Source organism: Natrix helvetica, assembly GCF_964273705.1.
Source record: "Natrix helvetica genome assembly, chromosome: 5".
Classification (NCBI taxonomy): domain Eukaryota; kingdom Metazoa; phylum Chordata; class Lepidosauria; order Squamata; family Natricidae; genus Natrix; species Natrix helvetica.
This window is the reverse complement of record NC_138551.1, coordinates 94,423,062-94,439,162: the sequence shown is the minus strand read 5'-3', so window position 1 is coordinate 94,439,162 and position 16,101 is coordinate 94,423,062. Positions and strand designations below refer to the sequence as shown.

The following is a 16,101-nucleotide window of genomic DNA, read 5'->3' as shown; positions in this document are numbered from 1 at the left end:
AGGAGGCTGACTAAACCACGCCCACCATCACCACGCCCACCCAGCAACAAGGCAGAAAACCTCTTGCTAAAATATTTGAAGTCCACCCCTGATCGTATTCATCCAATTTGCAGAAATCTAAGAGAAAATAGCTGATTGTAATCCTTGGGCTTGGATGTGATCCTTCTGATCTGAGGTTACTTACATCTCCTCACTGCAGTTTTCCGGTTTCTCCATTCTATAACCAGTTTTTAAGAGGTTAAACAGCCTCTCTGGAGCAATTCCTGGATATGGATTACCTCCGAGGGTCACAATTTCCCATAACAGCACTCCAAATGACCATCTAAGGGGGAATTTTTTTTAAAAAAAAAATCAGAAGCAGTTATTTCTGCAGACAGAGAAACCTTGCACAATACCCCAAAAGAACTGAGGACAGATACATTTGAAGAGAAATTCTGTTTTTCTGGCCAGCTTTCCCAATATTCTTTCTTACAATCAAATATCAAGTGGCAAAGAACCGGCTATAGCAAAATTACCAAAAAAGAGTTTTTGCAAGTCTGCTAAGCTGTTATAGAATCACAAACATAAGAAACTTTTTTACAAAAGTATATAATTTTGGTTCTCAGATAAACTTAAATTTGGTGATCACCAAGAGCAGGGGTGAAAAACTGGATTTCTTCGAGGACAGGATCAGCATTGTCATTCTCTGCCAGTGGGGGGGGGGGCGTGGCAGGCGGGGGGAGACAGGATGGACATCTCCTGCAGCAGCATCCTGCTGGCCAAAATGGGTGCTGCAGCACTTTACCAGCCAAAACGGGGCACAGGGGACCGTGCCCCTCTGTACCTTGTTTTTGCCCCCCATGGCATCCAGCAGCACTATGCCAGCTAACAATGGGCCGTGCAGGGGCCGCCCAGGGTCCGTTTTGCCCGGCAGAGGCATTATGGGCTGGTCCTTTGATATTTCCAGCACCCCACAGGCCAGATCCGGCACATGGGCCTTGAGTTTGACACCCTTGATCTACCGTATTTTCCCGAAAATAAGACAGGATCTTATTTTCTTTTGACTCCTGAAATAAGCACTTGGCCTTATTTTCGGGAAGGTCTTATTATTTTTGAAGTGCAGGAGTCAGCAAGTGTGGTCACCTCATGGCTGCTGCTGTGTTGCAATATTTTCAGGGAGGGCTTATTTTGGGGGAAGGGCTTATTTTAGTGCGTGCGCTCAAAAGCCCGATTGGGCTTATTATCTGGAAGGTCTTTTTTTCAGGGAAACAAGGTAGAGGATTGTATATGGCCCTTGGTGCTCTCTGAACGTACTGCAGGGAAGCTTGATTCTACCACTACTCCATGTACACCTTAAACGTATTTGCAGCAGCCTTATATATTTTGTCAGGCAGTACTGAACAAGAGCGGAGTTGTTTTGCTGGATCAAACCTAAGGTTTATCTATTGCAGCTAAAGAATTTCATAATTGCAGACCATAAAGGAATCTATCCTTCATCCAGGGTCAGTCTTCTTCAGTGGGTGCAGATTCTACAGAAGATCACAGAGCTCTTTTTTTTTAATGCATGGGTTTTGTAGATAGAAGTACTTGGTATGTCTAGTTTAATGAAAAGAAGAACCACGGGTGACATGATAGCAGTCTTGCAATATCTATGAGGCAGGGGTGGGTTGCTCCCAGCATTACTACCGGTTTGGTGAGCAGATGTTTTTGCTCCGCACATGTGTGCATTTGCACCTAAAAAAATCTGCGCATGCGCAAAATGTTAAAAAAGGGGGAAAAAACCCTTACACTTCTGCAATGAAAATTGTTCTGCGTATGCGCAGAACCAAAAATCAAGATGGCGGCACCGTAGGAGAACCGGTTTGGGGGCATGGAAGGACTGGCCAAACCGGTCCAAACCGGTAGAAAGCTACCTCTGCTATGGGGCTACGGCAAAGCAGAGGCGGGGGTTGGGGGTGTCAACCTATTTTCCAAAGCATCGGAAGGCAGGAGAAGCAGCAATGGATGGAAACTAATCAAGGGGAGAACCAACCTAGAAATCAGGAGAAATTTCCTGATAGTTAGAACAATTAATCAACAATTAACTTGCCTCCAGAAATTGTGGGTGCTCCGTCACTGGAGGTTTTCAAGACGAGATTGGACAACCTTTTGCTGAAATGGTATAGGGTCTCCTGCTTGAGCAGGGATTAGAAGGCCTCCAAAGTCCCTTCCAGTTCTGTTATTCTGGTGCTAACTATTCTAAATCATCAATTTTATTTAATACCTTTATCACTGCGTCCTGCTCTTTACTGCTAGACATACAGAAATATGGACATATTAACATTTGCTGGAGGTAAATGTAAAGGTTTCCCTCGCACATGTGTTTTACTTGTTCCTGACTCTAAGGGGCGGTGCTCATTTCAAAGCCAAAGAGCCAGCGCTCTCCGAAGACGTCTCCATGGCATGACTAAACGCTGAAGGAACACTGTTACCTTCCCACCAAAGGTGGTCCCTATTTTTCTACTTGCATTTTTACATACTTTCAAACTGCTAGGTTGGCAGAAGCTGCGAAAAGTAATGGGAGCTCACTCTGTTATGCGGCGCTAGGGATTCGAACCACTGAACTGATCAACATTATATAACATTTGCTGGAGAGCGGTGTCTAAATAAATGCTTATTAAATAACCCAGTTAGACTAAATTTGTAAAGCTTCTGTCATCACTTTAGGAATGTTTTTTTTTTCTTTTCTTTTTGGCTGTTACAGTCAAAGTTGGCTACTTCCCAGCGTTCTGTGGTTTCTTCATCCCCCGCTTATTGAAATATGAGCACAAGTCTTCACTGCTCAGCATCCTTCGTTTTTCTTTTGTCTGAGGACTCTCCAGAAGCACATGAGATCCTCCAGCCGAGATGTTGTGGCTTCTCAAAGGAATTGTAGCGGGTGGGAAGAGACTCAAAGGTTGTAGCCAGCAAACAAAAAACGGATAAAGGTTGTAATTTCTGAAAGAAGAACTGGACAGTTGTCGCGGAAAGTTATTTTTCTCATTTGAGATGTCTAGCACAAAGAATCAGCACCATATGTTGACGTTAAGATTCATTGTTCAAGTTTATGCACAAGAAGGGACGCAGTGGCTCAGTGGCTAAGACGCTGAGCTTGTTGATCAGAAAGGTCGCCAGTTCAGTAGTTCGAATCCCTAGCGCCGCGTAACGGAGTGAGCTCCTGTTAACTTGTTCCCAGCTTCTGCCAACTTAGCAGTTCGAAAGCATGTAAAAATGCAAGTACAAAAACACCTTTGGTGGGAAGGTAACAGTGTTCCGTGCGCCTTCAACATTTAGTCATGCCAGCTACATGACCACAGAGACGTCTTCAGACAGCGCTGGCTCTTCGGCTTTGAAACGGAGATGAGCACCACCCCTAGAGTCGGGAACAACTACCACATACTATATGTGCAAGGGGAAACTTTATCTTTACTTTTATGCACAAGAATATAGCCACTTAACGTTCAATACTAAATTGGCGCTAGATAAAGTCAATGGAATGCACGAGAGGCTCAAATTAGACCATTTATGGGAACGCAAAGATTCTAGGTTAATGACTTGCTTAACTCCATCTACCGGTGCTTCCTGCTCTTCACCTACACTAGCTGCCCAAATGAGTGAATGCTATAAGGAGCTGAGCCTTTTTAGAAAAAAAACAGAACAAGAGAGAATAACTTGGAAAGGATCTTGGAGATCTTCTAGGCCAACCTCTTCCCCAGGCAGGAAGCCCAGGGTGTGAAACTCAAGGCGCGGGTGCTGGATCCAGCCAGTGGGGTGCTTAAATCTGGCACACCAGGCCGCCCTGGAAACAGCGAAAGTCCAGCCTGCAGTGCCTCTGCCAGCAAAACCCCGGGGAGCTCCGTTTTTGCTGGCAGAGGGCTGCAGGAGGCTGTCAAACCGAAAACAGAGCTTGGGAGTCTGTTTTTGCTGGCAGAGTACTCGGGCCGCCACAGGCGCCCCTGATACAAGTGATGTCAAGCTGGCCACACCCAACCTGGCCAGCCCCAGCCCCCCCACCCCCCGAAGTCAAACACAACCCTGATGCAGCCCTCAATGAAATCAACATTGACACCCCTGCCCTATACTATTTCAGAGAGAGAGTTATTCTAAGTTGGAAACATATCCTCTTTCTCCAAGTTTCAACTTCCTTTTTTTTTAAACAAAAAAAGCCAGGATATTACAAAATCTGAACAGCTAAAAGAGCTACTTTGTTCCTCTGTTGGATCAACATTGGGTCAGCGGCTATCAGTTGAAAAAAAATCAGATTAATAGTGAATGGTCTATCAGTCAGTGTTGTTTTAGGGCTGCCATTTTCAAAATGCATGGGTTTGTTCCCTATTTTGAAATAAACCTGACTTGTTCCCTATTTTGAAATGACATCATACAAGTCTGAAACAACATCATACACGCCTGACATCATAACCTAAACAACACAAATTGTGTCATTTGCCTAATTCAGAACACAGTGCAAATATTCCACATCTGCAAATGTTCTCGGGATGACGTGACACAAATGACATATTTTTGAGCCCTTTATGCCATGATTCCAGGGCATGCATGCCTCCCTCCTCCCCCCTCCCCCTTTTGCCCTAAGGATACTGCAAAGTCTCTCTTGCACAAACACCATCGATATGCATAAAGATACTGTTTGGATTTAAGCATACAAATTTCCAATAGCATAAATCAACTTACACATCACTCTGGCTCGTGTAGATGTGATCAAAGAGGGACTCTATGGCCATCCATTTTACAGGTATTCGACCCTGTTGGAAGAAAAATATAAATATGTGTGTGTGTGTGCGTGCGTGTGTGCGTATGTATGTATGCATGCATGCATGCATGTTCTGTCCCGTGATTCTAATGAATATGTAGACACAGGCTTGGCTGTCTGCCACAACTAATTACAGAGATAAAACCACCCCTTGGCTAGGAGCCTAGAACGCTATCTTCAAGAAACCAAGATTAGACTTATGGAATGCTTTCTCAACGGCTAGTAAAATGGACTGTTGTTTCCTGCAAAGATTCCCCTCCCGTCGCTCCACCTATAAACTCTTTGGGAGGGGCCACAACAGTAGCCAGCTATCCCTATTTCCTTTTATGACGTCTTCTCCACAGCTGCTCCCCTCTCCTCTCAGCTCTACACACACGGAAATCAGGGATAACCTCCCTCTGTTCCTCCTCACTGCTCCCTGACTCAGATGCCACCTGGTGACCAACAGGCCTCTCTAGTCCCTGCTCTGACTCCAAACACCCTCCAGAGTCTTCCACATCCTCCAGAGCAGTCCCACAATGGTCATCGCTGTCAGAATCCACCAACAGCTCAGCCGGCCGCTGCTGGGCAAGCCTATCTGAACATTACTTCAACAGTTCTTTTTTTTTTAATCCCTCGTTTTCCTTTTCTTCATTGCTTTTTCTCAGAGGCAAGTAAGTTGACTTTTAGGCAGCGGATATTCCAATTAGACTAACTTGGCCCAGCAAAAATTCAAATGTTACGATATGCAGAATTAGCTTAGTTATCTAGTTATAAGAATTGATATAAACATTCTATCTATCTAATCTATCTGTCCGTCTGTCCTACATCTATCTGTCTGTCTGTCTATCTCTCTCTCATCTTCCATCTATCCATCAATTCATCTATCTATCCATCCATCACTATCTTCCATCCATCCATCCATCCTCCTTCTACTGTGACTGTCTGTCTGTCTGTATCTATGTATGTTCCATCTATTTATCCATTCATCTATCTATCTATCTATCTATCTATCTATCTATCTATCTATCTATCTATCTATCTATCTATCTATCTATCTGTCTGTCTGTCTATCTACCCACACACTCACCCATCCATCCATCTCTATCTTCCATCCATCCATCCATCCATTCATTATCTATCTATCTATCTATCTATCTATCTATCTATCTATCTATCTATCTACCATCCATCCATCCATCCATCCATCTTCCTTCTAGTCTGTCTGTCTGTCCGTCTGTCTATTTATTATTTATCTATTTATCTATCTATCTATCTATCTATCTATCTATCTATCTATCTATCTACCATCCATCCATCCATCCATCCATCCATCCATCCATCCATCCATCCATCTTCCTTCTACTCTGTCTGTCTGCCGGCCTGCCTACCTGTCTGTCTATCTATCTATCATCCATCCATCCATCCATCCATCCATCCATCCATCTTCCTTCTAGTCTGTCTGTCTGTCCGTCTGTCTATTTATTATTTATCTATTTATCTATTTATCTATTTATCTATTTATCTATTTATCTATCTATCTATCTATCTATCTATCATCTATCTATCTATCTATCTATCTATCTATCTATCTATCTATCTATCATCTATCTATCTATCTATCTATCTATCTATCTATCTATCTATCTATCTATCTATCTGTCTGTCTGTCTGTCTATCTACCCACACACTCACCCATCCATCCATCTCTATCTTCCATCCATCCATCCATCCATTCATTATCTATCTATCTATCTATCTATCTATCTATCTATCTATCTATCTATCTATCTATCTATCTATCTATCATCTATCTATCTATCTATCATCTATCTATCTATCTATCTATCTATCTATCTATCTATCATCTATCTATCTATCTATCTATCTATCTATCTATCTATCTATCTATCTATCTATCTATCTATCTGTCTGTCTGTCTGTCTATCTACCCACACACTCACCCATCCATCCATCTCTATCTTCCATCCATCCATCCATCCATCCATTCATTATCTATCTATCTATCTATCTATCTATCTATCTATCTATCTATCTATCTATCTATCTACCATCCATCCATCCATCCATCCATCCATCCATCTTCCTTCTAGTCTGTCTGTCTGTCCGTCTGTCTATTTATTATTTATCTATTTATCTATCTATCTATCTATCTATCATCTATCTATCTATCTATCTATCTATCTATCTATCTACCATCCATCCATCCATCCATCCATCCATCCATCTTCCTTCTACTCTGTCTGTCTGCCGGCCTGCCTACCTGTCTGTCTATCTATCTATCATCCATCCATCCATCCATCCATCCATCCATCCATCCATCTTCCTTCTAGTCTGTCTGTCTGTCCGTCTGTCTATTTATTATTTATCTATTTATCTATTTATCTATTTATCTATTTATCTATTTATCTATCTATCTATCTATCTATCTATCATCTATCTATCTATCTATCTATCTATCTATCTATCTATCTATCTATCTATCTATCTAGCACATTTGTTAACCGTGGCAGAGGGACTTATTTTATTGACTTTTCTTGAGTGAGCAACATTTCGAAGCACCTTGTGTTTCCCCACACTGACACTAGTTACAGTATGAAGACTCTGATCCTCTTCCAAAAGCTATCCAAATAGTTACGTCCTAATGGCATCTGAGGGCAAAAAATCCCATTTTAATTTACCCGGTCTATAAAGTACTTACTTTTATTGGCTCTGAATTTTCCAGGATTCAGGTTTTGATGGATAACCTCAAATTCTTAACATTGTACGGGTGGCATTAAAAAAATAATTCTCATGCTACATTACCTTACCTGTCTCCTATTTTTTCCCCCAGGTTAAAAAACAACAACCCAAAACTCTCAGGCTATCATCTTCCCTCTATCATTTTCCCTAAGAACAGTTCTAGAACCCTTTTTTCCCCTCAGATTTCCCAAATGTGCAAAATCCTCTTGAGGGTTACAGTGATGCCCCTTCAAACTCCAATGTTCTAAGTCCCTCGCAGCTGTTCACGGATTATCCTTTAAATAAACAGATCATTGTGGCGAATAAACAATTGTCTTCCTCACCTTGCTCCTCTTGACATAAGAGTCCTCTTCATAAACGTCGCGAGACAAACCAAAGTCAGAAATCTTCATTTTACGCCCTTCGGCTACTAAGACATTCCTGGCTGCTAAATCACGATGAACAAGCTTGGGAGAAACACACACACACACACACAAGAAATTAACAGATGAGCCCCACCCTGGAAAAACTCTGGGGGTGGGCTGCTACCGGTTCACCCAGGTTTGGGAAAACCCATAGCTAACGTTATGGCTGGTTCTGAGAACCTCCAAATCCCACCCCTGGCTGGCCCCTCCCACCCTGCCCCACCCCTCCCCTCCCAGCAGTCTCCACGTGGCCCATTTTGGATGTGAGGTAAGTGCAGGGCCCGTGCAGAGTCTTGGGGAGGGAGAAAAATGGGCCTCTCGGAAGTTCCCGACCCGTTTCTGGCTTACGGAGGGCCTCCAGAGCCTAAGGATGACGAAAATGTCCCGTCTCCCCCCCCCACCCAGCAACCAGGCAGAGAACCTGTTGCTGAAATTTTTGAAGCCCACCCCTGAAAAGTTCATGGAAATAGGTTGGGCAGGAAAGTGGAAGTCCATACCTTCATCTCGGCAAGGTATTGCATGCCACGGGAGATCTGCCACGCAAAGGAGATCAGGTCGCCCATAGTGAGAGCCCGCTCATCTGGATTGTCCAAGTAGCTGGAATTTCTGTTGGTATCGCTTCCCACGTAGCTGGTTCCCACTTTCCGGCTTTCCCTTAGGAAACTCCGCAAGGAGCCGTATTTCGCATACTCCACAATTAAGTATAAAGGCCCTGAGGTCAAACAAAGGGGGGGAGGGGAATGCAGTTGTTCAATCAACTTGCCCTCAAAAAAATGGGCAAGGTCCTTATTTTTTTTTTTTAATTGGACCAGTGAACTTCATGTCCGTTTCACACATCAGAAATGTTATCATCTCAGTTGGGGGATTACTCTCCAGGATGAGATTTTGGGAATTCAGACTTCCTTCCTCCCTCCCTCCCTTCTTCCTCTAATCTAAAAAGATTATTTCTTTTTAAAAGAAATGGACCATGTCTCCCAACCTTTTCCTTCTTCTTCTTTTTCCCTATGAACACCCACCATTGGTGAGGACAATCAACCAGTGGAACAGAAGTTGCCTTCAGAAATCATGGATGGCTCCATCACTGGAGGTTTTCGAGAAGAGACTGGATAGCCATTTGTCTCGAATGCTATAGGATCACCTGCTCAAGCAGGAGGTTGGACTAGAAGACCTCCAAGGACCCCTTCCAAACTCTGTCCTTCTATGTTCTATTGTGGCCCTTCCCTCATTCTTCCACTGCTGCACTTAAGATTACCATATTTTTCAGAGTATAAGACGCACCAAGGTTTTGAAGAGGCAAATTTTTTAAAAAGGTTTTTGCACTCTGCAGACCTCCCCAAAATGGCCCGTTTTTTGCGAAAATGGCCCTGTGTTTTTTTTCTTCAAAAAAGGCCATGAATAGCCTTAGGAGGCTTGTAGACTGTTCCTGGGGGGGGGGGGCAAAAACAAGCAAAAAAGGGGCATGCATAGCCTTTAGGAGCCTTGCAGAGTGCTCCTGAAGGGCTGAGGGGGCAAAATTGAACCAAAAACAGCCTGTTGTTTCCTCATTTCTGCCCTCCCCAGCCCCCAGGAGCACTCTATAAGCCTCCTAAAGGCTATGCAAGGCCATTTTGGTGAAGGGGGCGGGGTTTCGGGAAGCCAAAAATGCTGTATTCAGTGTATAAGATGCACCCAGATTTTCACCCTCTTTTTGAGGGAAAAAGGTGCGTCTTATACTCCGAAAAATACGGTACTTGTTCTCTCTTGCTCATCCTTTTGCTCCAGGAATCAAAATTCTCTAGAAGTCAAAATTAAATACTTACCGTCCTGGCTACAAGCACCATACAGCCTGATGACGTGAGGATGGTTCACCTGTTTTAAAAGGTTGAACTCAGAATGTAAATCTCGAAGCTCGCTTGATGAAGCATTTTCTGTGGAACAGAGCAGGAAGAGACCTCTTATTAAGCCACCCCGACTATGACTTAAGGCAGGATTTACCAATGATACATTAGAGTCTTATGTAAATAGTGGAGAAATGGCTCTCCTTTTCATGATACGATGGCAAATATAAGCTATATTTTATATTACACTAGCTGATAATCTGGCGTTGCCTGAGTATTTATTTATAGGGGGGAAATGTCCGGACCAAACGTAATTTCTAATGTTGGATTTTCCCTCTTACCAGGGAGCCCCCTTGTGGAGTACTGTGAAGCCGTTACCATGGCAACTCCACTGCACTGTACAGTAGAAGCCATTTTATGGCAGTACAGTAGAAGCCATTTGAAGGCACAACAGGCTGTATCATAACCAAAAAAAAAAAAAACCGAGGGGTGTTAGGGGTGTCTTACTCCCACAGTGTTTGTCTCCAGAGAGTAAATCAGCTGTGTACCAGTGTGTGTGCTAGAACACACACACACACACATATTCATGTGTGTGTATGTGTATATGTATAATTACACACATATACACAAACACACACATATGTATACACACACACATACATACATATGTACATATGTACATATGTAGATATAGATAGATAGATAGATAGATAGATAGATAGAGAGAGAGAGAGAGAGAGAGAGAGAGAGAGAGAGAGAGAGAGAGAGAGAGAGAGAGATACTATACTATAAACCTTGTACAATAGCCCCAAAATTAAGGCGATGCAATATCTTAATGTGGGGAAAGTCGAATATAATTAGCTCCACGGTGTCCTTGTGCTTCTCGGCCACTTGAAAATGCTGGTTGTGGTCTTGAAATCCTTAAATGGGTAGTTTTTTTAACTTGGCAACTTGGTAGATGGGTGGGATTCAACTCCCAGAGTTCCGCTTCTGGAGCCGGAATTAAATTCAACTCCAATTCTGGGAGCAGAAATCCACACATCGTATGCCAAGTTTGAAAAACACTGTCCTAAAACTGCTGATCCAGTCCAATGATCAAACTTACACGGATAATTTTGCAAACCAGAGTTGCTGGAATTGGGCAGCATATAAAATTTAAGGGATCACAATCCCAGCTATGTAAAAAGCACCTTTGTTTGTCTTGGTGCTCTCTGAATTTGGTTGTTGTTGGGTTGTTGTTGTTTTTTGCAGATGTTTCATTACCCAAACTAGATAACATCATCAGCACTAGTGAGGAATGGGGTTTGCTCTCACTTTATAGACTCTCTGTGAGGGTTCTGACAGATGCCCTAATTAATTATGAGCCTTGAGCCAAGCTTCAAAAGAAATCCAGTTATTTATTAGGAGCTTCATGTTGGCACATTCCAAATGAAGAAAACTCTGACCCCATGTAATTTACGGCCCAGGCTTGACCCTGTTTCCCCCCTTCCCTCAGGGTGTGTCATCAGTCACATTCACCAATGAAGCAATTTTGCGGGTTGAAGAGATCACTCCCCTCCGGCCACAGTGGGTAACCCCGAGAGACAGCCTTGACAGAGATATGTCTGGAATGTGCTTTTGTTTTTGGCTGCCATGCTCTCCAAGTTTGTTTTCCCGTCCCCCTTGCCTATGGCAACTCGAGAGCAGGCCAGGGATGCTTTCCGAGTTAACACTCTCATCAATATTGACAGAACAAGCCAATAGACTATAGGCAGCAACCCCACTCCTTACTAGCACTGATGATGTTACCTAGTTGGGTAATGAAACATCTGCAAGAAAAAACCCAAGTTCAGAGAGCACCAAGGACCCCTCAGTTCATCCCTATAAATACTCTTCTTTATTGCATCTTTGGTTTTTTTTTATTCTTCCAAGGTACATCATATAGATAGCCCATTTTTACTACTGATCTCCCTGTTGACTAGATAGCAATAGCACTTATATACTTATATACCATTTCATAGTGCTTTTACAGCCCTCTCTAGGGATTCAAACCACCGAACTGCTGGCCTTTCTGATCGACAAGCTCAGCATCTTAGCCACTGAGCCAAAACGTCCCCTAGCCACTAGACTATAGTCAGCCTATTGCCCCCAACCATCTGGATCTTTGTTTTACCGACCTCGGAAGGATAGAAGGACGAGTCAACCTTGAGAACCGAGTTTCTGGCAGTCGGCAGTCAGCAGAATTAGCCTGCAATACTGCATTCTAACCACTGCGCCACCATGGCTCATAACTCCACTTTCTACAACAATCTTCAAGGGACAATCGTTTTTATTATAGTTTTATGTGCCCCCCCCCCCCCCCACTTTGAGCCATGTCAGCCTGACAGATAATTCAGCCAACGAGGCCATCCATCCCTGGCAGATGTAGAGGTGAACAATTCCTGAGCATTACACAATCTTTAACTGTTTTCCAAACGCCAGTGAAGGATGACTAACTCACCGTAATTACAAGGGGGAAAAAGTACCGACACATTTGGGTGAAAAGTGACACATCTATTTAAACTTTTTTTCCAGGGAAGCTGCATTGGTGATTATACTTATTAGAGATTAAAGAAAGAAGACACACGGGGAAGTGATACGGGGGAGTTCAGAAAGGACAACTGGGAAGAATTGGAAAGCACAATTTTGACTTGGATAGAAATCAAACTTGTTTAAGCCCAAGGATTGGGATCAACAGACATATTTGCTTAGATTTTACACTCCTATTAATTAGCTGGGATTCATAGTAAAAGATACATATTTTATTCCATTAAAGTATGAAAAGGAACAATGTAAAAAAAAACATTGACAGTAAACCAGGGAAATCAAAACCTTATTATGAGATTGGTTGAAGAGAAAAGGGCCCATTAGATTCCTCAAATGACGCGCTACTGTTGTGACCTAAGCTTCCCCCAAACCACCAAGCAAATTCCTTGTCCCAACAAAAAGACCTTATTATTAAATTACTGTGAATTCCTCTCATTCGCATCCAGCAAAGTCTTTCAAGGGTGAATTTACACTCATAGACCTTATCTGGCTTGGAGAACTGAAAGGCCGATATCTGTAAAACTTGGCAAGGAGTCTCGGAGTGTCATGAACCAATTAAGCGAACTTATTGTCTCCTGCAAACTCCCCTCCCCTCTCGCTCCTCTTTTATTCCCTATGGAAGGAGCTATTCACCATCCACTTGTGGATTTACTCCCAATTCAACCCTTGTTCTTTAGCTGTTCCCTTCGTCTGGCAACTCTGCGCATGCGCACACCGAGAACAGGCTCCAGCTGTTCATCTGCCTCACTGATGTCTGACTCTGAAAGCAGCTGATAACTGTCAGACGGCCCTGGCCCCCTCTCTGCCTCCAACAGAGCCCTCATCAGAGCCTTCCCCAGACTCCAGGACTGGCCCATGTTCCTCCCCAACCTCCTCACTGTCTGAATCTGCTGCCAGCTCTGCTAGCCGCTGGCAGGGCACAACAGCTACTTCAGTCACACTAGGTTGTGATTTCATACAATATCTAATGTTTTCAGGGCACACAGAACACTGTAAAGGAAAGCACAGCAATGTACGCCTTAAGATGGGACCTGCCAAAGGGAAACCGGAGTCAGGGTAGAGTATGCAAAACTTGGTGTCAGATATTCAAAGATGATTATGGACAGAGGACATCAAATGGGAAGATGCTGAAGATGCCACCAGGGATAGGATTCATTGGAAGAAGCTAGCTTCCCTATGCACTTTGTGAGAAAGGAACTAATGACGATGATGCTATCTCTCAGCCTCACATGGTTAGGGAACACGGTGGCTCATGTTGTTAGAGCGCTGGCTTTACAATTAGCAAGCCTATGTTCGAGACCCAAGGGCTGCTGTGAGGCAGGATGAGCTTCTGTCATTGGCTCCTGCCAATCTAGCTGTCATGCCCCTGTCAGAGCCTGATTCCATGGAGGAGGATGGGCCGGAGCTGGGGCCGATGGAGGTTGATTGGGGCAGCCTCATTGGCTTCAGAGGAACACAGGGAAGAGCAGGACCAGGCAGCCCCAGACCCCTCAGGCTTGGGATGGCTTGTCCTTGGGGAAGAATGGGGGCACGACGACCCAGAGAGGGCAGGCAGTGGAGATGAAGAATGACGGAGGTCAGGCGATGAGCTTGTTCCTTTGCCTTCCTGGACTTCTCGCTTTGAAGCCGTTGTGCTAACAGCATTTTGCTGGACTTCTCACAGCCAGAGGCTTCTCTCTCTCTCTCTCTCTCTCTCTCTCTCTCTCTGTCTCTCTCTCTCTCTCTCTCTGTCTCTCTCTGTCTCTCTTTCTCTCTCTCTCTCATAGTTTGTTTTTTTCTGAATAAAATTAGGGATGAATCTCAAACATGCCACATTGAGTTCCCACATTAAAGGTGAGATATATGTACTCTATAGTAAGTAGCTAGTATGGAACAGAAATAGATGGCTGTTTTCATTACCAAACTATTCTATAAGAGCTGTGGCGCCCTAGTGGTTAGAGTGCAGTACTGCAGGCTACTTCGGCTGACTGCCGGCTGACTGCAATTTGGCAGTTCGAATCTCACCAGGCTCAAGGTTGACTCAGCCTTCCATCCTTCCAAGGTGGGTTAAAATGAGAACCCAGATTGTTGGGGGGCAATAAGCTGACTCTGTAAACTGCTTAGAGAGGGCTGTAAAAGCACTGTGAAGCAGTATTTAAGTCTAAGGGCTATTGCTATTCTCAGAATTTCCCAGGGAGAAGAACCTACCTTTTAACATTTTCACTGCCACCGTGGTGTAGCCAGCTTTGCCCTTGAGTCGGAAGGCTGTCGCTTTGACAACTTTTCCAAATTCTCCCTCGCCGAGAGTCTTGCCGAGCACCAGGTTCTTCCGAGGAAACTCCCACTTGGGATCTTCCTATAAAGGAGAGGAAGAGGAGAAAGATGAACAGAAACAAAACTGAGCCACATCTTGTAGGTGCATCTCATAGGTGTATCTTTCACTCTTTCAGACCACAGGATTAGTACTGTTGAAGGGTCCTTGTTGCGCTGAAGGTATTACATAGTTGGATAATGAAACTTCAATTGGAATAGAGCTGGAAGGGACCTTGGAGGTCTTCTAGTCCAACCCACTGCTAAAACAGGAGACTCTACACCAGTGATGCTAACTGGTGTAGGGTCCTTGTGTGCCGAAATTGCATGTGCCCACACCCATAATGCAATGCGCCTCACCCCTCCTGCACACGCACACACAACCCCCTGCGCTCCCCCAGCCCCATGCATGGGTGCGACACTCCCCCTCCCTGAAGCCTCCTTGGACCAAAAATGGGCTGTGAAGGGGCACTATACCCTCCCCCTGTCACTGCGTTAATTGGTTTGCTAGCTGTGTTGAGATTTATTGGACAGGTCACAGTTCTAATCTGCAATGATTTACTGCGCATGCACTTTCACATTCTTTCTTAACTTTCACTTCTGATCTTTTGTTCGCCTGCCAAGAGAGGTAGGCACAGAGCTCTGCCAAGATGTAATTAATTCAGTTAGCAAGTTTGTATTTTTATTTTCTTTTATATTAAAATGTTTTTTATTAGAACATGCTTCGGGTTTATTTTTGTTTATTCAAGAAGTATACTTCGAGGAGAAGCCACGATCCATCATCATTAATTACAAAGGTTATCCTTGTCACCCCCGTACCCCATTTCGGGCCTAGCCGGCCTCCCTCAAGCCTCCTGGAACCAAAAACACCCCAGTGCTCTCCCCACCCCCTGTGCATGTGCCCCCTTCCTCCCCCCCACGCATACGCGTGCTTCTCCCACATGTGCGGCAGAGACCCAAAAATCAGCTGGCCAGTGGGAGGTGCGCGCACATGGGCAGTGGAGCTGAGCTGGGACATGGCTTGTGTGCGCGCAGAGAGGGCTCCGCGTGACACAGGTTCGCCATCATGGCCCTCTACCATTTGAGACAGGTAGCTGTCCAATCTCTTCTTAAAAACCTCCAGTGATGGAGCACCCACAACTTCTGGTGGCAAGCAGTTCCACTGGTTTATTGTGCTGTTAGGAAGTTTCTCCTTAATTCCAGGTTACTTCTGCTACTATAATTACTGAATGTTTTCTGAATGTAGGCAGAAGATAGCAGTCAAACACCAGAATAATGCTCATGGTTAGTGATTGAAAAGAAAATGAGAACCAGGGCCGTTTTATACAGGCCAAATATAAGTGAGTGAGGATCTGATACACACATCCCCACTATCGTACTGACATTAAATATAAACCAGTCAACCACACATATCAAAGGATCTTTTAAATGCAGATGTTTAAAAGCTGCAAAAGAACATTGCAATTTTTAAACCAAAAAAGAGCTTTCCCCTGTCTAGACTGGATAGTTTAGTTTTCCT

The 16,101-nt window shown here is 44.0% G+C and overlaps 1 protein-coding gene across 2 annotated transcripts in view; it reads right to left on the bottom strand.

The window, feature by feature from the left end:
- Window positions 1-16,101, bottom strand: part of RET (ret proto-oncogene) — a 146,482-nt gene that overhangs the window by 12,748 nt on the left and 117,633 nt on the right. For both annotated transcript variants that reach the window (XM_081953742.1, XM_081953743.1), the window contains exons 12-17: window positions 14,481-14,628; window positions 9,711-9,818; window positions 8,409-8,623; window positions 7,831-7,953; window positions 4,687-4,757; window positions 185-322 (exon numbers count right to left, since the gene is read on the bottom strand). In XM_081953742.1, the coding sequence (XP_081809868.1) occupies window positions 185-322; window positions 4,687-4,757; window positions 7,831-7,953; window positions 8,409-8,623; window positions 9,711-9,818; window positions 14,481-14,628 (803 nt within the window). The remainder of the gene's footprint in view (window positions 1-184; window positions 323-4,686; window positions 4,758-7,830; window positions 7,954-8,408; window positions 8,624-9,710; window positions 9,819-14,480; window positions 14,629-16,101) is intronic.